Below are 22,638 nucleotides of genomic sequence, written 5' to 3'. Positions count from 1 at the left end.
GCTACTTAACCTTTTCAAGAAAAGCAATAATATGGGGTCAATGTTTTTTCCTGTACAATAATTTTATTTGCTCCACTAATGGGTTGATACGCATGTGGCAATGAATCCATCATTATTGACTTAATGGGATATTTTGAAAATTAAATGAATATTATTTGATTTTTTAATGTGGATTCACTTTTTTTTTTTTTTGACATTGTTTGTTTTTTTAATATGGGGTTCACTTTTTTTTATATTGCTTGAATTTATTAATATGAGATCCACTTTTTTTTTTATGAGTTTGGAGATTATGGGTTTCACTTTTTTTTTTCTTTTATATTGCCTGGTGTTTAATATGGAGCCCACTTTTTTTTTTTATTATATTGCTTGGTGTTTAGTATGGAACCCACCTTTTTTTTAATTATATTGCTTGGTATTTAGTATGAGGCTCACCATTTTTTTTTTAATGGACAACAGACGACGAAAAAGTGAGCAAACTCACTCTTTCTATTGGTAAAAAAATTATGTAACATTTAAGGGCAGTTGGTAACTTTCAATATTTTCAATAACTACAATCAATTTCAGAAACGGTAAGAACCAGGAGTTTAAAAGCCCCATTAGATTCTGATATTATAGCTATCCTCTATCGGTCGTTTTCTGGCTTATTGTGATTGCTTGATTGCCTTTTGGCTATGCTTGTAAATTGATTGCCTGTTGGCTATGCTAGTAATAGCAATACAAGTATAAGTTGAAAAAATACAGGAAGACGTCCTCGTATTATGGTATCACCAATCGAACCAACACTACAGGAAAGAAGAAATTATAAGCTGAAAATTACAGCAATTCTCATATCTGAACCTCGGTTATGAGATTCAAAACAGTGGCGAAATGGGCACAATGCCACTTGAGCTAAAATCATTACCTTCAATATTTGAGGATAATGTAAATGTTTCACCTGTAAAGCAACTGACGAGACCATTATTTTTTTTTCTTCTTTTTTGGTAAGTGTCAGTTTGCACGCACCTCGACTATTCTAGAGGGTAGCAGCAAGCTCCCGCCACTGAACTAATGCAACCATTTTTACACTGGCAGAGCAAACATCTGAAAATTATTCATCGGAAAACAGCTTCATCGCTTGAACCAGGCAAACCTTTAAGAACATCTCTCAATGCATAATAATGGCTATCACACTTGTGGTCAGAAATTATGTTATTTGACAGCAAAATCCTCTGAAAATGCTCCCCTGAGTGTCTCTTCCAAAGTGTGAAACATTCTGCACTGTTACCTTTGCTTCTTGCATTTGCATTCCTCTTCAAAATATAAAGAGTTCCGGGCACAAACAACTCAACATCCCCTTCCTGTTTCACAAGAGAAGATGTATTGCCTTTGGAGCTGGAGGTATTCGGAACACGTGGAACCGTAGACCCTGTATTGGTGATATTAACATGCGAGTATGTTTAAAATATTGAAGGATGGAATCGAGAAAATGACAAAAATGGTCCCTTAGGTTTGATAGTAGGTTCAAAAATAGTTCCTTAAGTATGCACTTAACAGTCAGTGGCGCAGCCAGGATTTCCACCGAGGGGGTTCAAAATATAAAAAAGTAAACATACGAAGAAGCCTAAGGGGGTCAACATCTAATATATATACATAAAAAATAATTTTAACCTTATAAAAACAGTATTTTTTTCCGCCGAGGGAGTTTGGATGAACACCCTCGGCATAGTGTGGCTCCGCCACTGTTAACAGTTTTGATCCTTTAAGTTTACCAAAAGTTAACACTTTTAGTCTTTGTAAAATATTTACCGAACTCTGTCTGTTACATTTGACGGAGACAGTGGGAAAGAAAGATTCAATATAAACATCAAGAAAGTCTCATCAAAATCTAAGCTAGCGTTTGGCTATAGATTCTAAGTTACTCAGACACGTGTTGCCGCACCCGTGTCGAATCCTCCAAAAATACACTGACTTTGAAGGATCCGACAGGCACCCGACGACATTTTAGGAGAGTCCGAATAACATAGCATAGATTCCAAAAAAAAAATTGAAAAACTTGATTTGGGTGACATTTTTCAAGTTATGAAAATGTGTATGGCCATAGTTTTTCAAAACATATTTCACTTTTTGTTTTGAAAAACATGAAACATCACTTATACCCATAAGTTCTAACACTATCAAGACTACTCAATCATACAAAACATACATACTTGCTAATCTCAAATTATGCAGAACATGATATTTTAATAGCAATTGCTAATAACACACTTATTAGCTAATACAATTCAAATTACAATACAAAGATCCATCCGTTCAACCGAAAAAAAAAAAAAGTAGTAACTAGCTCAGTTCGTTCACTTTATAAAAGAGACTGCTTTAATTGTGGAAATATGATAGATACGACTTTAGTGGAGGAACATGGTAGATAGAATTGGTGGGGTCATAAATAGATGGTTTTTTTTTATATAAAATATAAAAGTTTGGGATAGTATTTAAAAATTTTGAAAAGGCCAAAATACAGATCTTGGCCCAAAAACAAGTTTGAGCCAAAACTTGGGATTTGAAGATTTGTTTTCAAAATCTGTCAAAATTTATGGCCAAACAAAGATTTGCAAACAAATCTTCAAAATATGTTCCCAAAATCTATGGCCAAACAGGAGCTTAATATGCAACACAAAAAAACTACACTAGACACTAAATAAGATATAAAAAGTCCCTTATTGTTTGAACCTACTATCAAACATAAGGGACCATTTTTTGTCATTTTCTCTCTAGAATCAGACAATCCAAAAGCCCCAAAAATTGTCAAATAGATTGACAAGACATTGTTATGATAGAAGCATTTGCGAGTGTAATTGAAACGTAGGTTAGTAAGCCATCCCAGTGCTCATTAACATACCAGAGTGCTTAGTTTGGCCTCGTAATTGAGCATAATCAGCAAGTCTCCGAGCTACATCTTGCACAGAAGATACGACCTGCTTTGCATTTGTAAACAAGTCTACGACACCTCTCCAGTCTTCCTTCTGAAGAACAGTCACCCTATACAAGATAAAGAGAAAAAAAAACAAAAGGTTAACGAAATTGATCTCACTCAAATCATCTATTCATTTCTATAATTTTTTCTTCGATATCTCTTCATGTACATACATTAGATGCTTATTTCAACACACAGCAAAGCTAGGTCTCAAAGTCGCTCGGCACTTCCCCCAAAGCATTTCCTCAATTACTACGCCCTTCGTTGTGCCTTTATTTTTTTCCTTTTTACTCTCTGTAGCAAAAGATTCTCACTCTCTCTAAGCTTATAATAAAGCATAAGATTCACATACCTCCCTATGCTAGAATTCACCACAGAATCAATGGAAAACTTTTTGTGCCAATTTGAACTTCTAAAAGGTAAGGATAATAGTAATTCGCAGTTAACATATGTATCACCCCCCCCCCCCCAAAAAAAAAAAAAAAAACCCCCACCCCTCCTTCCACCCCATACAAAGCACTAAAAGGAAAAGGAAACAGAAGAGAAAAGCTACTGCATTAACAATTGCAGATTTTTCATTCTTCGTTTGTTTAAATGGCATCTGTGTCGATCCAGCCAAAGTAAGCAAAACTCCATGCAATCCAAACAACTTATAACCATGAGCCAAAAGACTATTCAATTCCCATGTATTTTCTTTTCAAGTTGGTAGAACAGTTCACAATACACGATTGATAGAAGTATATTAGACCATTCAACCAAAAACTTATTTTATTCTCATAACTGATGAAAAAGAACCTAGCAAATTTACTACCAAGCATATAGAGCGTTACTGCAGGATTATGGTATGGAGTTAGTGATTGATTCCAGAAGTGATAACAAAGAGAATACCAGATATATTAGCAGTCTAGCTTAAACATCAGAGATTTTGAATGACCTTAAAGACCAATTCTAACAGAGTTCTGGCGTATTGTATATTCCATGTGTGAGGAGATGTAAGCAAGAAAGTAGTTGTTATTACGTCTTAATTTTATGAACAATGGGGGAGGTGGGGGTGGGGGAAAGGCAAAACACCATTTTGCAGCCCTATTAATTGTTACTCGTATTATGTCCTTAATGAAAGTCATTCTGACTTTCATATAATGTAGCAACTAGCAAGAAACAGTTGATTCTTTTTGAATTACAATTGCTGAAAGGAAACAGGAGAAGAAATTACGGCACGAATGAGATACTGAAATATAACCTATTAATTGCATGATATGCAAGTACATTTGTATGAATCCTAGGACCATCCTTAACATTACATTTGCTTACCAGTTAGTCTGAAGAATTTCATTCCTAAGTCTCGTGAGGGAGGCGGTACTTAACCGTGGAATTATATCATCCTGCATTATCAAGACATAGTGGAATTCCAGCAATCAATCAATATACACCCCAATCAAAACCTAGCTGGAAAACATAGTAAAAGTTGATGAAACAAAAATCTGAGAAACACATTCTGTTATAGATTCATTATTAAAACGGTTAAGGTTCAAATATGCCCCTAACGTTTGCGAAATTGTACACATTTGCCCGTCGTTAAAAGGTTGGTGCAAAGATGCCCCTAACGTTTTTTTTTGCCATATATGCCCTTGAGTTAATGGAAAATACTGGAGGGCATATTTGTTCAGTTTCGCATAGTATAGGGGCATATTTGAGCCTTTGAAATTCCTGAATATTATGGCACAAAATATCATTGCATTCCAAAACATAAAAAAAACATTTGTAATTACAATCCATCCACCATTGAATTACATCAAAATTATACAACTAAAAGAGCAGATGCAATTAAAACCATCTTTTAAAGACTGTTTTCACAAACAAGAGCACCATTTCCCCTTTTCAAAAGATTTTTTTTTACTAATGATAATACCATTTTTATTTTTCAATTTGTTGATGATCTGGATAGTTCTTTCGGGATGTTTTTCGTCTTCTCAGTCCCAATATCTACACGATAATGGATGCAACAATTGCCGCAATAAAACATAAACATAAAAAAGGGGATAACTTACATTAGATTTATGACACATGTTATTAATTCTACTATTCATTAATTATACATGATTAATTCTACTCAATGATTAATAATAATAATAATAATAATAATAATAATAATAATAATAATAATAATAATAGAATAGTAGAATATACATGAAATAAATATTCTACTATTCTATTATTATTAATTCTATTAATCATTGAGTAGAATTAATCATGTATAATTAATGAATAGTAGAATTAATAACATGTGTCATAAATCTAATGTAAGTTATCCCCTTTTTTATGTTTATGTTTTATTGCGGCAATTGTTGCATCCATTATCGTGTAGATATTGGGACTGAGAAGACGAAAAACATCCCGAAAGAACTATCCAGATCATCAACAAATTGAAAAATAAAAATGGTATTATCATTAGTAAAAAAAAATCTTTTGAAAAGGGGAAATGGTGCTCTTGTTTGTGAAAACAGTCTTTAAAAGATGGTTTTAATTGCATCTGCTCTTTTAGTTGTATAATTTTGATGTAATTCAATGGTGGATGGATTGTAATTACAAATGTTTTTTTTATGTTTTGGAATGCAATGATATTTTGTGCCATAATATTCAGGAATTTCAAAGGCTCAAATATGCCCCTATACTATGCGAAACTGAACAAATATGCCCTCCAGTATTTTCCATTAACTCAAGGGCATATATGGCAAAAAAAAAACGTTAGGGGCATCTTTGCACCAACCTTTTAACGACGGGCAAATGTGTACAATTTCGCAAACGGTTAGGGGCATATTTGAGCCTTAACTGTTATTAAAATATCTTAAGAAGAAGGAGAAAAAAAAAACAGAAACAACAAAATGGACTTGTACCGGTTACTGACCTGCATTACCACTGTTGTGACATATTCAGAGCAACTTTCGGCAAGTTCTCTAGAAACACATGGCGGCGTTGCATATCCCACTGCTGAAACAATGTCAGGACTAAAACCAAGTTCTCGGACTGACATATTTCGAAGCATGATAGCCAACAATGAAGCTGTTGCACCTCCAAGGGAATGACCAACAAGCCTTAACCTAAATCCCTGTAGATGAATTAGTCTTGCTGAATGGGTATATAGAATAGATTTACATACACATGTAAACTAGTCCGAGATTTTAATTTTATTTTATTTTTAATTTTTTTTTGGATAGTCGCGGTGTCCTGGCCAGCTTGCGCGCGCTTCAACTAATTCATAGGATACCTGTCACCTCCCACATACAAGAGATAGAAGGTAACTCTGTCCACCAAGGATAGGACATAAAAATTTCTTTCCTCATTGGTGATTAGTGTATAGAAACAAATTGCAAACGAAAAGATGTCCACCTTGTGCTTCTCAAGGCAGTTCCTTATGGTGCCCATCTCGTGAAAAAGGAACCAACGAGCAGCCTCAGCAGTTCCAAAGTGTGTGGAGTAACCCTCAAGCGTGATTTCTTCATGACTTGAAGATACAATGTCAGTTATAAGATCATATACTGTATGAGTTCCACGAATTCCAAGAATTACAAGCTTTTTCCGCTTGTCGATTCCTATAAAATATCCAGGCCTCAACACACTGGAATTCTTTATGAACTTGACAACATTACTTTCCCGGAGCATACAATTCCTTGCAAGAGCTGTAGTGCAATCTTTATAAGCACCCTTAGCCAGTTCAGTGTGGTAGATGAGATCTTGAACCTAATCAGAAAGGCTTATCTTATTAAAGTCACAAATAGCAATACGAGAAAGTTAATTTTTAAGGTTCTGATATTTACTATCAAATCAGAGTGTATCTGTTCACCCTTAACATCCTCAATAGGACTGGTGGATGCTTGCTGAAGATATATGAGATATAGGCCTATGGTAAGATCGGTGAGACTCCAATCCTGAAGTCCCAATTTACTACGTTGAATGCTGGCAAATATCTCTGCAAGAGATTTATTGGTCGGTGGAAGTTTGTCTCCGTTTCCATTTCCTGCAAAGAATTAAATCAGCCTCCTAAACTTGAAAGCGAATTTGAATTACAGTACAGATTCAAACCAATGACTTCAATTTATTTATTTTTCTCCAAAAGCACTGCCTTCTTAATTATTTGAGAAGGGTCTGCATGTCAACAGATTCGAGAATCAAAGATCTCTTCGACTGGTTTTCAAAACTTAAAGCAAGATGTGAATTCATTTTAATCAAGTAGCCATGCCAAGTTGATTGAATCCATCATTTGAATCCATTTGTTTGAGAGCTTTAAATACAATTGCAACCACACTGGTTAAAGTGAGATGAATCCTAAACATTCTATATGAAGTCGTAAGGAGGTCAAACAACAGAGAAAATGAAAAATGGTCTGTTATGTTTGAGGGTAGGTTCAAAATAATCCTTTAAGCGAGTTTGGATTGACTTTTTATAAGTAGCTTATAAGCTAAAAGTCATAAGTTGGGAATACCCAACTTTTGGCTTTTGGTTTATTTTTGTACTTTATTGACCCAAAATTAAGTGCTTAAAAGCACTTTGTCTTTTCCCAAACATCACAAAAAGTAGAAGAGCCTAAAAGCCAAAAAAACACTTAAAATAAGCAAATCCAAATACCCCCATAACAGTTTTGGTCCTTTAAGTTTGCCAACCACTTTAAGTCTACATCAAATATTTACCGAACTCTATCTGTTAGATTTGACGGAAACCGTGGGAAAAAAATTAAACTATAAACACCAAGAAAGTCCCATTAAATCACAAAATATGAAACAAAAAAACTACACTAGACACGAAAAAGATATTAAAAATAACAGGAATTACAGCTCAAAAAGTTGCACCAGGGACCATACACTCTAAGTAAATTAAAAATAGCAGAAACTACAAAATTTGTACCTCTAAATGTGAGTTCTCACTAATTCATTTTTCATTTCCCGTCTTACCTATTTATCAAGTAAAACTATTTTCATTCATAATCATGGCCAAAAAGAAAACGGTTGTATACAAGGGATATACCAAAAGATAAAGAATCTACAAAATATGATTCTCTATAAACTCCACCTAATCCCAACTAGGAACTTTTTTATTACACCAAAAGAAAATAAGGGCGCGGAGACTACTCCTCAACTGAGAAAAAGTTGACTCTATTCCTTCAAAAGCTCTCTTGTTTCTCTCACTCCAAACTACCCACATCAATGCAAGCGGAACCAAGTTCCAAGCCCTTCATCTTCTCCTCCTTCTCTCGCTCTTCCAACTGACCATTAGCAGTGTTATTAAAAGCGAAAAGCGCAAAAAAGCACTAAGGTCAGCCGGGGCTTTAAGCGCAAATAAAGTGTGGGCTTTAATGAATAAAGGCACAATGGTGAAAAAATACAAATATATATATGTTTAGTTCAAGACTAATAATAATAAGCACGAACAACAAATATATGGACAAAGAAATTGTAAAAACATTACGATAAAGTGAAATATCAATTATCTAGTGTCACCTCTTCAAGAGAGGCTCATTGTCAAGGAAAAGTATGTCTTAGAGCCTTATTGATAACACTGAAGCGCAAATAAAGCGAGGCGAAGCGCTCAACATGTTTGAGCCTCATTTCAAGGCTTAAGTGCGCTTTAAGCGCGCCTTTGACAACACTGACCATTAGCTCTTTCAGGCATTACCCAAGAAATGTTGAACCACCTAAACATATCCCACCACAATCCCAAGGTAAACCCACAATGTAGAAAAAGATGGTCCACGCCCTCCCCCGTCTCCTTGCACATGTAACACCAACTGAGCAAAAAACCCTTCGCTTTCTAAGATTTTCCGCCGTCAAAATCGCTCTCTAGTGGTAAGAAACACACCTTCCTAGCACACTTGGAACCTATGTTGCATTACATGGGAAATCAACCTCCTCCTAAACCAAAAGTTTCTCATAAAAATACTTTACTGAGAACACTCCATTATTTCCCACGACCCATCACCACACATCGGGACTATCCACCGAATTGACTTCCCTATGAAGAAAATCTATCAATCTTTGAAACTCGTCCACTTCTCAATCTGGAAAATTCCTTTTAAATCTCAAATCCCAAAAAGTCCCTCCACCTTGAGTCCCCCTAATCTGTTGAATTGCCAAATCCCTTTGACAAGATATTCTATACAAACTTTAAAAATCATCTTTCATATGCAATTTCAAATATATATATATATATATATTCCCACACCAATTGTGTCCCCAAAAATATACCCTCCTCCCATCTCCGACCTTGAATGAGATATTCTTCACAAAATTATACCATCCCTTCATGATATTTCTCCATAAACCACAACCGGAAGGCAAAACGGTATCTCTAGTTTTCCAGCCCTGTTCTATAACACCATATTTGTCAACTATCACCCCCCTCCTCAAAGCTTGTACCTCTACCCCGAACCTCCATATCCAGTTGCCCAATAAAGCTTTATTAAAGACTTTTAAATCCTTAACTCCAAGGCCTCCCCATTTTTAGGAGATGTAATGATCTCCCACCGCATCAAGTGAAACTTCCTTGCTCCATCCGCCGCATCCCAAAGGAAATCTCTTTGAATCTTTTCCAACTTATTAGTGACCGAAGTTGGAGCAAGAAATAAAGACAAGTAGTAAGTGGGAATACTCGAGCACTTCCTTCCCACCCTTCGGCAAATATCTTTTCTGCCACCCTGCTTGTCTCTTCTCGACCCTCTGAACAACTGGATTCTACACTGTAAGATCCTTGTTTGAGGCGCCTAGTGGTACTCTGAGGAATGTAGTCGGCAGAGCTCCAACCCTACAATTCAAAACACGAGCAAGCGACCCAATGTCATTCACATCCCCAACAGGGATAATCTCACACTTCCTCAAATTAATTTTAAGTCCTAATACCGCCTGAAACAAAGTGAGAACTTGGCCTAACTAGTTCAACTGAGTCTCAACTGCATCACAAAAAACTAAGGTACCATCCGCGAACGACAAGTGAGACACCGATATTGTCCCTACACCCTCAACTGCTGCATCAAAACCCTTCAAGTATCCCCCCCGGACAACTCTATCCATCATCCTGCTCAGAGTTTCCATAACCAAAATAAATAACATGATAGAGGGTCTCTTGTCTCAAACCCCTCGAGCTCCCAAAAAACCGCATGGGTTACTATTCACCAACACAGAGAATCTCACCGAAGAAATGCAAAAATAGATACACTTCTCTCCAAACCCCATTTGAAACAAGATGGAATCTAGAAATTTCCAGTTCACACAATCATATTGCCTTTTCAAGAGCAAGTTTGCACAACACACCTGGTGCTCCTTGCTTTCTCCTTGAATCCACCACTTTGTTTGCCACCAACGCTACATCCCAAAACTTTCTGCCCCCCCCCCCCCCCCCCTCCCACAAAGGCCTTTTGTGAAGTAGAAAGAGTTTAATCCAACACCTTCTTAAGTCTAATAGAAAGCACCTTACAAATAATCTTGTAGATACTTCCCACTAGACTAATAGGTCTACAGTCCCTCATGCCCGTGGCTCCCTCCCGTTTAGGAATGATGACAGTAAACGAGATCCACTTCATCTTATCTAAGAGACAGTGTTCAGTAAAATATTTGATGGAGACGAAAAGTGTAACTTTTGACAAACTTAAAGAACCAAAATTGTTATGTGTCTTAAGTGTACTTATGAGACTAGTTTGAACCTACCCTCAAGCATAAAGGACCATTTTTGTCATTTTCTCTCAAACAAACAGGTAGAAACCACAGCAAAAATTGATTCATATAAACATTCACAGCAACAAACAAGTTGAGGAATGTCCTGGTTCATTCTAAATGTCACAAATATGACATTGGTGGTTCACCGTCTGCAATATAAAATTGTTCTGTAGGTCCAATTCTCGAAGCTACTATAAGAATTGTTGTTTTTTTAATAGATAGTGCAGCAAAAAGGTTGGGACAAATGATTGAAATTTTGGCTCTTTTAATTTTAATAACAATAGAGGGCTTTAAATAGCCAACTTAATAATAGAAAATCTGCAGAATAATTTCAAAAACCTAAATTATCTCAACAACCTAATCTATCTACTCGAAATTTAAATTTAAATAAAGTAGACTCCTCCTTCAACTAAACTACTTATTATTCTAGTAAATCAGCAATAACAAAAGCAATTTTCAACATGGATCATCATAGGGAAAGATCGATGCCTTGTGATAATGGAGGTTAATCGAACCTGTTGACAAAGCCCATCTGCAGAGTTGGACCGCAGGTTCAACAGCTTTAGAGAGCCAAGCTAGCTCTAATTTCCACTTATTATCATTAAAATCATCATTAAGATCATATTTACTACGCCCTGGACCATGCGTTATGCTCTTTTCTTCAGGCTTATTATGCCCATCTGTGTTTGAACTATTTGATTGACACCGGCTAAAAATATTGTAGACAAATTTCTGATTGCCCACCTGTTTCCTCGATATACCAATGCTGAAATCTGCCAGACAGAATTACAAATTATCTTGACAGTGACTCAAAAGATAAAAATATTCTAAATTATGAGAATAACCAATGAAATACCATGAGAGTTTTATCTATATCTGCTTTCAGTAGCATGCGCACACACAATTAATTTCGATTCAGTAACCTTTACACTTACCCACGAGTCCTAGGATCCGTTTGGCCATAAAAATTATTCACTTTTTTCCGGAATCTTTTTTTTTTCACTTTATTTGAAAATCAGCGATTGGCCATGAAAATTCCAAATCCAACTTGAAGTTGCATTTCAAATTTGGACAGCTTGTTTTTCTAACTGACTTTTCACTTTTGAAGTTGTATTTCCAATTTGACAAGTACATTCAAGCATGAACATTATTTCGAAAATTCTTTGCAAAAAGTATAACCCAACACATCTCTAACTTATTTGAGAATGACCAAACACATCTCTATCTTCAACTCCAAGACTATAAATTCCAAATAAAATGAAATATATGTAAACACCGACTTACTATGTTTTAAGTGTCATTTTCTTTTTTCTAAGGATCAAAAAAAGAAATAAGTATGCAATGAAAACCTTAACTTTGGACCATGGATATTATTATTATGCATAGCAGTAAAGATGTCCATCTTTCTTCCCCAATTCTTCTGTCAGCTGATTTATCTAACCAAACAGAAACCAATCAAATGAATAAACTATGCGAATCCTCTATATCCATTCAGCTCTATTTGGGTAAATTCAGCCACCAAACATGATAGAACTGAGAAAATGAAACCCCCCAAAAAAGTAATCTTTATCTATTCAAACTCAATGCTTTCACAAAGAAGTATGCAATATAGAAGAAATGGGTTAATCCTAAATCACATAAAAAATCAGGGGTAGTTAGACTGACCTATATTCTTGAGCAAAGGCTTCAGAGATTGATTAGCCATTCAATTTGGATGAACCCCCACAATAATGTGCAAAAGTGCAAGAATGAAGAAGAAAAAAGAAGATAGAGAAAGAGAGGAAAAGGAAAGCTTAGTGGTAGTTTTAAAGAATGGAACTTTGCAGCAGATTGGGGCGGTGGAGTTTCGACGCTGCTCTTAGGTGCGGCAAATTGGCCAAATGGTCAGTAATGGCCCGCAAGTAATTGTTGCTACAAACATTTCAATAGGATCAGTATAAATAAGTAAAGCAATTAAATTATTTACTGTAAATATTTAACGGAAATTAAAAAAAAAAAAAAAAGGGGGGGGGGGGGGGGGGGAATTTCAGAAATCTACAATTCGCTTGACTTATATTGCAAAAATATAGTTTAAAACTTACATTGCAAAAATATAGCCCAAAAACACTTTCATACAATGTTATACACTTATATATAAAAGACAAATACATTATGCATGTAGTGTGTGAAAGCGTATAATGTGTAGGTATATACATCAAAAGATATAATTATACAATATTATACACGAAAATACGCACTTATACACAATTATATAATATTGTATAAGTGGATATAAATATAGATCTGGACTGGTTTTGAATAAGAATTGTACTTTTATACAAGACAAATATATTTTATGTATATAGGTGTATAAAAATGTATAATAGTGTATAAGAGCGGTGGATACACCTATATACACTATTATACACTCACTACCCCTGCACCTTTTAGTTTCTCCACCTCCGACAACTTTCCCATCGCTGGTAACTTCATCTCTGCCACTGCCGATGCGTAGCTTTCTTCCATCACAATAACTGAAAGTGCAAACATTTGACCCATCTCTAAGTTGGATCTCTGTGAAGGAACTTGCCGACGCGACTCGAGATTTCACACCAGAACTCATCATCGGCGACAGGAGTTTCAGGATGGTGTACAAAGCGAAGAAAACTATAGCGACTCGTCAATGTTAAAAAGCTCTTTGTCGATGCTTTCCAAGGATTTTCAAGCAGAGATGGAAACCTAACGCGGGCAGAGAGAGCGCGGGGGAGAGAGAAGGCTAAGTCATTTTTTGTAAGATTTAAAACATGGATCAATTTTGATAGCATTATTATCCTAATTGATATACAACGTAATTATTTCAATAAAAAATGCTCAGAGTATACTTTAGAAACTATTTTAAATCTATCACCAAATATAAGAGACCATTTTTATTATTTTCACGTATAGTTTTCCTAGTTATATTTTCCAGGATAATGGGTCATTTGGTTCAGAGACAAATTACACATAAATTAGTAAAAATAGTTAGATTCTAAATATGTTTTTGTTTATTGAAAAATAAAAATATTGATTTGATAATGATGATATATTCTAGTCATTAGTGATTTTAATTCTTTAAGTTTGTCAAATATAAGTACTTTGATTTTTATCCGATATTTTTTATCGAACTCTAATTGTTAAATTTAACTAAGATAGTGATAATAGCAATTATTTAATCAAAACTCACATTTGAAATTATAGTATTTGTAGTTTATATTATTCCATCTTTTCTCTATTTCTAGAGTCAAGAATAATTTTTTTAAGGTGCAATTTTTGTTATTTAGGTGTATTGAAAGTAGAGAAAATAAGTCTTACAATTGGCATTTCAAGTTAATTGTATCCTTCTCCACCTTCCAACGCACCTCATAGCTCCAATCCCCACCACCCCATACCCATGCCCCTACGCACCATCAGCATCTTCATATTATTTATCTTAGGAGCCATTTAGACATGATTTTGAAATCAATTATTTGAAGTTGAAGTTTTGTTTGGACATGCAATTTGAATTTCTTAAGTCATATTTTTTCTCTAGATATAAAAATCTCACAAGTTGTGAAAGCCATCAAAATTTTCCCAATTCTTATACAATCTTACCAAATGAGCAAATCATAATTTATAACAAAATTAATACCTGCTAGAAAGTCTTTCTAAAAAATACAACACCAATTGATCATACTCTAGTTCAATAAAAAAGAAAAATTGTACATTAATTGTAGTATAACTACTCTTTAATATAATCCTCCCACATGGTTAGTAAAAATAAATTTGTTATAAATATTCTGCCAACTTGCATATCTTTTTTAAAATTTGATATAAATGGTGGGTAAATATCTACTAACTTATGGATCATTTTTTAACAAAATATAAACTTATGGGTCAAGTTTTATATTTAAAAAAATTCAAACCACGATTTGAAATCTCAAATCGTACATTTTTGGAGAATTTGAGATTTAAAATTATGATATGAAATTTAAATTGAAATTTTGTGCAAATTGCATAAATAAATCCTGATTAATAATATTTTTTGCTTATGTGTCGAACACGGAAAAAATAAGTAACAAATCCATTTTTTTGGAACTATTTTTCAAAGAAAAATATTTTCCTACGTACCGTACACACCCTTTAACTGATTACTGACCATGAAATTTAATGACGAATTAAAGATTTATTATGCATCCTAAAAGTATACAGTATTTAGAAATTTGTGATTTAAACCTTTCATTATATATTTGAATACTATTTCTTTTCTGAAACATATATATCTAAATATGTCATTAACATTACACGAGAATCTCAAAAGATTTACCAAAAAAAAAAAGAGAGAATCCAAAAAGAAATTCAAACTGTCAAGAACAGAATCTGTCTAATTTATTCACTGGGTCCTTAAATTTTAAGCATTTTCAGAAATGGCAAGTCAACACATACACACCCAAACGGGCCACGTGTTTGTTCAGCTACAACAGTAAACTCATTCTTGCATCTTCCAGCAGCTTAAACTTATTTTCATGGCTGCCACTGCTGGTTATGATTGGGCTAAAGAAGTAGAAGAATTTGGATCCACTAAAGCTGGTGTAAAAGGTCTTGTAGATTCTGGTATCACAAAAATACCAAGATTCTTCATTTACAATTCACCATCAAAACTATGTGAGAATGGTGAAATTCAGCTGAAAATCCCTGTTATAGATTTGCAAGGAAGTGAAATTAACAGTGTTAGGAGAAAGGAAATTGTTGAGGAGATTAAAGGGGCAGCTAAAAACTGGGGCTTTTTTCAAATTGTTAATCATGGGGTTCCAGTTAGTATTTTGGATGCAATTCTTGAAAGTACTAGAAGTTTCCATGAACAACCTAAGGAGGATAAAATGGAGTGGTATTCTTCTGATAATAAGCATAAAGTTAGGGTTTTTACTATTAATGGATCTTTTAGTGAAACCCATGTGGCTAATTGGAGAGATGCATTAGCTTGTACTTTCATTGATGGTTCATTGGATCCAGAAGCTATTCCTATCATCTGCAGGTACAATTTTTATCAAATTCACTACTATTAGAATGAAATTGGCCCTAATAGAATTATTAGATATACAGTTAGACTTCTCTATAATACGTAAGTAATAACCACAGAGGCGAATCCAGGATTTCAAGAGCATGAATTCACCTTAGAATTTTTTTTTTTTTTAAATACGCGAAAGTGCATTTAGTGGGGTTCGATCCACAACCTTAAGGATTAAAGGTAGCGCATAGCCAGTGTTCCATTCGGTCTAGTTTGAGCATGCGTTCCTTTAGTTAATATTAGATATATTTTATGGAATATATACATAATATACCGAGTTTAGTCGGGTGACCATGTGTTCACGTCACCCATTTTTTATAACTGGATTCGCCCCTGAATAATCATCCTTTATAACAACATTTCACTGTAGAAGCCAAAAAAATATCCAGACAAACGAGTCCCTTATAGAGAGGTTTGATTGTAGATGATCTGTATGACATATTGTAATTAGTTTATAGTAAATACATTCACGTTCGGTCCTATGTTTTCCAAGAGTCTTTTATGGTCTTGTTAGAGATAGTGATTTATATGCCAGTTACAAAATATAGGTAACTTCTTTTATCAAAAAAAAAATATAGCTAACTTCTAGTTCTTTTTACTTTTATTGTGTAATATTGGTTCGAGATGAGTTTAGATGGAGCAGCATGATTAGTGAGAACTCATATGGCTGAACCTAACTTGCCTAGGACTGAGACATAGTTGTCGTCGATCCTTAGTAGGCTTTTGGACATAAAAATGTGATAATTGAAAAAAGTTGAAAGAGGGTATTTGGAAGTTGAAGTTGTGTTTGGACATGCATTTAACTTGAAAAAAGTAGAAGTTTTTTTAGTGGAAAAAAAGTTCACTTGAAAAACTGGTCAAAACCATTTGTTCAAACTTGAAACTCATCTTCAAAAGATATTCAAAAAATCAATTCAATGTATAACCAAAAGCTGTTTCGAATTTTTCTTTTTGAAAAAAGTTTCATGTTCAATAGGACCCTTTGAAGTATCTTTTTGTCTGTACTTTTGACTCTGGACACCAAATGGCCAAATGATACTATCATACACACCTGAATTATCCTATAGGTCATCTCATTGATCATAGTATAACTATAAGTGAATGACTTATCGAAAAGAAAAGAGCAAAAAACTAGAGGTGAACGTATCTCATTAGAGGTGAAAGATTGGAAATGTCATCTAATTACCATAACAAGGCTGTCCCCTCTTTTAGTAGACTATGCTATAAATATTCATGACGAAATGAATGTCAGGCCCTTTATTTAAGTGTTATTAACTCAGTGGCGGAGCCAGAATTTTCATCAAGGGGATTCAAAATATAAAAAAGTAATAAACACGAAGAAGTCAAGGAGATTCAATATCTACTGTAAAATAAAATTGATCTTGTATATACAGTGTTATTTTTCGACGACTTGCCCCCCTAGCTCCACCCATGCTATTAAGTATGATCTGCTTTGATTTCTTATCACAAAAGGAATTTCTGCATATCATCATTCCCTTAAGGTGTTGTTGTATCTGCATTTTCTGTCTTGGATGGCTTATTTCTTAACATTAAGAGTTATCACTCAGCATGACCTTTAAGAGATGCTAAAAAGAAGATATTTTTATTTGGGCCATCATCTTGATGTATACTCTAATTGCGCAGAAAGGAAATAATGGACTACATGGAATATATGATCAAGGTCAGAGAAATCCTCTCAGAGTTACTTTCAGAAGCCTTAGTGCTAGGCAGTGATTACCTCGCAAAGATGGATTGTCTAAAAAGTGAATATTTGACATGCCTTTACTATCCACCTTGTCCTGAGCCAGAACTAGCCTTAGGCACAATCAACCACTCAGATTCGACCTTTCTAACTATGGTAGTTCAGGATTCTAATGGTGGCCTCCAGGTTCTTCATCAAAATCATTGGGTCGATGTGCCTCCTATACCGGGCGCTCTAGTAGTAAACATTGGAGACCTTATGCAGGTAATTTCTGAGAGTACTGTCAAGTCTGCGACATCTTTCCGTTTGCAAGTATTTTAGAGGAGAAAATAATAAAACTGGTCCCTTAGTAGGTTGGAATTAGTCCCTTATGTATTACAAGCAGATTATAGTCCTTTAAGTTTGCCAAAAGTGAACACTTTTGTCTCCATCAGATATTCACCAAACCTTAAATTTTAATCGGCACTGTGGAAAAAAAATTAACCATAAACACTAGAAATTTCCGTCAAAATAAAAGGACGCAACATAAAAAACTGCAGCAAATTCAAAATAACAGAAATTGCACCGCAAAAAGTTACACCAGATTCTACAAATAGACCAAAGATAACATAAACTACAAAATTATACCTCCAAATGTGAATTCTCATTAAATATTTTCTATTTTCACAGTTCCGGTTAAAGTTAACAACCAGAGTTTAAATATCTGATGGAGACTAAAAGTGACTGCCCAGGTGATACTTAAGGGACTATTTTGAACCTACTATCAAAGATAAGGGACCATTTTTGTCATTTTCTCTATTTAGAGTTTAGTAACAAGATTTCAAAATGTATTTTGCAGCTTATTACTAACGACAAGTTCAAGAGCGTGGAGCATAGAGTATTGGCTAGACCTGTTGGATCAAGGGTGTCAGCAGCATGTTTCTTCTTCCCCAGATCTGAATGTATGTTAAAGCCATATGGACCGATCATAGAGCTTTTATCAGAGAAAGATCCTCCGTTGTACAAGTCAGTCTCGAATCTTGAATATATGGCCTATTACCAGAAGAATGTACGAGAATGTACTTCAGCCCTTCCCCATTTTAAGCTGTGAGTTAAATATAAATTCGTTGCTAATTTTACATGGTAAGCTTGAATTTCTCCCTTATTGTGTAAGGATACGTTGTTGTATTTTCTGTGGAGTTGAAGAAATCTCTATGACTTTCCGCCGGTGTTACTTCTTTAATTTTTCATTTATGTTTCTCTATTTCATTCTGCTTTCTAAATCAAGTCTTACTTGTTTACCGGGTCTGTACTGATAGAATTAAGTGTGGTTGACTCTCATTCAACTCTGCTCAAGGCCTTGATCTTCTTTTTTTTCTTCTTTTCACGAGGCCTCTAAACCATGAAGAAGTTCAGCAAACAAAATATGCTAACCTTGGCATTGGTACACCCAAACCCGTACCTATTTTAACCCTTAGTTACAGTATCTATTATACAAGATATGGGAAATTCACAAGCATTAGAGATATATATTCATACTGACACTGAAATAGTCAATGCTGCAAACTAAGCTTAAGACTGAAATTGGTAAGGGGTGGTTCTCCTCCTTTAACATCTCTTTCTGTAGCTGCTAACAAAATCCTTGTACACGAAACCTCTGTAAAGAGGAGGACTATTGGACTCCTTAACCATTGCTGATGCAGGTTTTGATGTAACTCTCACTACAAGGATGAATGGAGCTAACAACTGTCGTTCGAACTACATGAGCATTTGTAACAGCTCTATGGGCATCACTCTTTAGCTTTCTGTTACTGATTACCTTTAAGACCCCCACGGCCATGGTCAGAACTAGCTCAACCAAGAGAGAGAAAGAAAGACCAGGAGACCATTATCAAAAAAAGAAAGAAAGAGAGATTTATATTCCATTAAAGGTCCGAATTTTAAATGGAGTACATAGTCAGTAAGGATTCATATAGCCGATTAGCCGACCCTAGCTTGCTTGGGTTTGGGATACAGCAGGGTTGTAGTTTCAGCATCCAACGACACAATTTGGCTTTACACTTTGGTTAGCAGGATATATGATATAATTCTATAAAGCACCCTAATTGAGAGATATACACTAAGAGCCTGTTTGGATGGGCTTAAAAAAACAGCTTATAAGCCAAAAAAAAATAAGTTGGTGTAGTCCAACTTATTTTGTTCACCAACTTATTTTTTTTGGTGGCTTATAAGCTGCTTTAGATAAGTTAAGCCAAACAAACCCAATTAATTTTTGGGGCTTATTTGAAGCACAAAATGGCTTTAAGCTGGCCAGCCAAACACTCAAAAAAATTGAAAACAGCTTATAGGCAACTTATAAGCCCTCCAAACGGGCTGTAACTAAATTTTCATGAATGAGAAATGACCTGAAATAATCCATATTCTTGGCTCCTTTAACAATATTTTGGACCAATGGTCATTGATTGAGTTCTTCCTGAAGATCTATTGCTGGGATGATCTTGCATTAAGGGATAGTTATCTTTCCAGGTCTTCTCTCTGGAGTTAATATATAAGGACTGGCACAGATTGAAATGAGATTCTCCAATATATTCAATGGTTTCAGCTTAACAGTGCAACTCTAGCAAATTGGTATGAGAGGAAAATGATTTCCTCTTTCAGGTATAAACATATTTCATTAATTAAGCCTTCAGTATTATCATTTTTTAATATTTCTCCTTTCAATTATTGACCTTTACCAAGCGTCTTGGGCTTTGGTGTAGTGGTAAGAGTGCAACAAGTGATGTCTAGGCTAAGTGTATGTCACGCTGACTCTCGAGCTTTCTCACTTATGTCTAAAGGAAGAGCTGGGGTTGGCAAGTAGAAACAAACTTGTACTTGCCCAAATCCAGCACTACTTGCCAACCCCAGCTCTACTTGCCAACAAGCTTGAAAAGGCCCAAATCCATGTTGAGCTCCGTCAATGTGAAAGAAATACGAGATTTTTGTTTTTGGTATTTTCCACCTGGTGTCTTGGACGCAGTACCCGCATCGAGGCCTTGATTAATCCGGAGCTGCGTAAGGATCATTTAATGCGCTCTCTAGCTACAAGGATTTTTTTCATATGTACTCAGAGCTCGAACTAGAGACCTCTAATTAAAGGTGTAGAAAATTCTTATTGGTGATACGAGAAAACCTGCTTATCATAAGGGTATCAACAGCCGAAAAGTATAACGTAAACATAGGGTAATTTTAAAACATAGTCCAAAGTAGAGGGACAACTTTGACCTATTCCCCCCTTTTGTTGTCTAATGTTATATGGCAGTTGCACTGAATGATTAATTTGTTCCGTTCTACTTGATTTGTTTCCTACACACTAATTTCAGAGAAGTTATTAGCGCCTATTCAACTGAAACAAAGAAGCTGATCACAAAGATTTCAGATGTGATTAGTGAAGGATTAGGACTTGAAAAGGGGTATTTTGGAGGTGAATTAAGCCAAGTTCAAATGCTATCTGTGAACTATTATCCTCCATGCCCCGACCCAGATGTGGCACTTGGAATGCATAGCCACTGTGATCCTAACTTATTCACAATTCTACATCAAGCTAATGTTTATGGCCTTCAAATCTTCAAGGACGGTAAATGGTCTGCTGTTGAACCTCTTCCTAATGCATTTGTGGTCCTCATTGCTTGCCAATTACAGGTATTCCCCTAACAATGAACTCTTTTTTGGTTTTCCATCTGGTATTGGGTATTCGCTTTGGGGTCCATTAAGTGCGGGGAACTCCCACTTTAGGGGGAAAGTGCACCTTACAAAATGAGATTTTATACCGAGGGCTCAAACTTGAAACTCTATGGAGTACTTAATTATCACTCCACCACAATTTTGGTGTTACGATCAACGAATATTGCAAGAATGTTTTGACAGTTCGTGCAATTTAACCGGCTCAATTTTAGTTATCTACTATTTTTCATGTTACATTGATAGGAAAAATACCTCTTATTATAAGTCAACTTAACTTGATGGCATAATATTATATGCATTGTACTGAACTTAAAGAAAAAAGAGAGAAAAGGCGATTTTTAATTAGCTTAGAGCATTTTTATTTTTAACAAAGTCCTAGTGATATAGTAGCTAAGCACATTTTTAATTAATAAAATTGTGAGTGTTTGTACTCCTACCACTAAATTTTCAAAAAACTGACGGATATTTTAGTCTGTAAACCATGTTTACTCATTAGTTAATCTAAAAGAAAGAAACTTATTTGGTACTGTTACTCTTCTTTAAAAGAAATACAGTATGATAAATTTATGATAATTCATCGGCTCTAAAATTCTACAGTTCTATTAATTGAAAATCAAATATTTCCCAATTAGGATTCCCCAATAGTTGAAAGATCAAAGCACAATTATCCTTATTGTATAGAAGTATTAATTTTCCTTTCATATTTTGTTACGAATTTTAACTTGTATAGATTGACAGTAATTTATTTTTTGTGCTATCAATGTATTTTAACAGATAACTTGTCTTAGGTTTTAGATTATCAGTAACAATGAGCTAAAAAGTGTCATTCATCGAGCAGTGACAAACTTGAAAGCAGCTCGAATCTCTGTGGGTACTTTCGTAATCCCTTCTTCGGATTGTCACATTGAACCAGCAAGTTCTTTGTCTAAAAAATCAACAAAATTTCCACTATACAAGGCTTACCAATACAAGGAGTTCTTGCACACCTATGCATCAAATAATGGCGATTTTGAAGCTGTCCTTCAGTTTTACAAGCTCTAAGCTTAATGGATTTTCTATATAATATAATATATTGAATAAAAATACAGGTTATTACGTACCTGACTTGTATGGTATTATGTTGTGTAAAAAAATATTTCTACACAATAGTATGTTTCTCTTGCTTATATATGATCATGTTGTGTGCATCAACGTTAATTGAAACATAGCAAGAACAGGATCCTAAAAGTGATGCTGCTAATAAAGATTTTGGTTTATTCTCTAGATGATTTCTCATGGACTTGGCACAACAAGCACATGGTTTCTTCTTGATATTACATTCTATAGCCAAAATATGTTCCAAAAAGACATTTTTAGTGCAATTGGATGGATCCCTAAAGCTAACACTATGATTGCAATTCCAGAAGTTTACAAAATAACCAGAGCCAAACACTAAATCATGTTTGCATTGGCCATTCCTTATAACCGTTGGACTCAACCCAACAATCGCATCGGATTTGTTGTCCTGTACTCACTAATGTTC

General features: G+C 34.9%; 3 protein-coding genes across 5 annotated transcripts; 2 read left to right on the top strand and 1 right to left on the bottom strand.

Moving 5' to 3' along the window:
• Positions 1-736: 736 nt before the first annotated feature.
• Positions 737-12,555, bottom strand: LOC132607853 (uncharacterized). The gene is made up of 8 exons (XM_060321931.1): positions 12,316-12,555; positions 11,166-11,423; positions 6,766-6,965; positions 6,338-6,688; positions 5,856-6,056; positions 4,262-4,332; positions 2,876-3,015; positions 737-1,405 (listed from the first exon to the last, which is right to left on the bottom strand). The coding sequence occupies exons 1-8, from the start codon at positions 12,353-12,355 to the stop codon at positions 1,092-1,094; spliced, it is 1,575 nt and encodes a 524-aa protein (XP_060177914.1). The 5' UTR covers positions 12,356-12,555; the 3' UTR covers positions 737-1,091.
• A 2,395-nt stretch (positions 12,556-14,950) lies between these two features.
• On the top strand, positions 14,951-18,616 carry LOC132607831 (1-aminocyclopropane-1-carboxylate oxidase homolog). Its single transcript, XM_060321910.1, has 3 exons — positions 14,951-15,679; positions 17,357-17,678; positions 18,253-18,616. Exons 1-3 carry the CDS (start codon positions 15,171-15,173, stop codon positions 18,502-18,504), a joined length of 1,083 nt encoding a protein of 360 aa, XP_060177893.1. The 5' UTR covers positions 14,951-15,170; the 3' UTR covers positions 18,505-18,616.
• A 138-nt stretch (positions 18,617-18,754) lies between these two features.
• LOC132607840 (hyoscyamine 6-dioxygenase-like) lies at positions 18,755-22,322 on the top strand. Of its 3 annotated transcripts, none has more exons than XM_060321916.1 (3): positions 18,755-20,051; positions 20,756-21,074; positions 21,912-22,322. In XM_060321916.1, exons 1-3 carry the CDS (start codon positions 20,035-20,037, stop codon positions 22,155-22,157), a joined length of 582 nt encoding a protein of 193 aa, XP_060177899.1. In that variant the 5' UTR covers positions 18,755-20,034; the 3' UTR covers positions 22,158-22,322. The 3 variants fall into 3 exon arrangements, with proteins under 3 accessions (XP_060177899.1, XP_060177908.1, XP_060177902.1); XM_060321925.1 differs by having other exon boundaries at positions 21,955-22,082; XM_060321919.1 differs by having other exon boundaries at positions 21,905-22,053.
• The last annotated feature ends 316 nt before the right edge of the window (positions 22,323-22,638 follow it).

The sequence above is a fragment of the Lycium barbarum genome, chromosome 1 (assembly GCF_019175385.1).
Source record: "Lycium barbarum isolate Lr01 chromosome 1, ASM1917538v2, whole genome shotgun sequence".
In the NCBI taxonomy this organism is placed as follows: domain Eukaryota; kingdom Viridiplantae; phylum Streptophyta; class Magnoliopsida; order Solanales; family Solanaceae; genus Lycium; species Lycium barbarum.
The sequence above is the reverse complement of the archived record's forward strand: the minus strand, read 5'-3'. Positions and strand labels throughout refer to the sequence as shown.

Bases quoted from the DNA above. Each gene is read 5' to 3' on its own strand.
- LOC132607853 (XM_060321931.1), bottom strand. From the start codon at position 12,355: ATGGCTAATCAATCTCTGAAGCCTTTGCTCAAGAATATAG. The intron at 6,966-11,165 runs GTTCGATTAACC...AATTCTTTGCAG, and splicing joins CAGATGGGCTTTGTCAACAG to GAAATGGAAACGGAGACAAA. The intron at 6,057-6,337 runs GTGGACATCTTT...ATTCATCTACAG, and splicing joins ACTGCCTTGAGAAGCACAAG to GGATTTAGGTTAAGGCTTGT.
- LOC132607831 (XM_060321910.1), top strand. From the start codon at position 15,171: ATGGCTGCCACTGCTGGTTATGATTGGGCTAAAGAAGTAGAAGAATTT. The intron at 15,680-17,356 runs GTACAATTTTTA...CTAATTGCGCAG, and splicing joins GCTATTCCTATCATCTGCAG to AAAGGAAATAATGGACTACA. The intron at 17,679-18,252 runs GTAATTTCTGAG...TGTATTTTGCAG, and splicing joins ACATTGGAGACCTTATGCAG to CTTATTACTAACGACAAGTT.
- LOC132607840 (XM_060321916.1), top strand. The intron at 21,075-21,911 runs GTATTCCCCTAA...CTTAGGTTTTAG, and splicing joins TCATTGCTTGCCAATTACAG to ATTATCAGTAACAATGAGCT.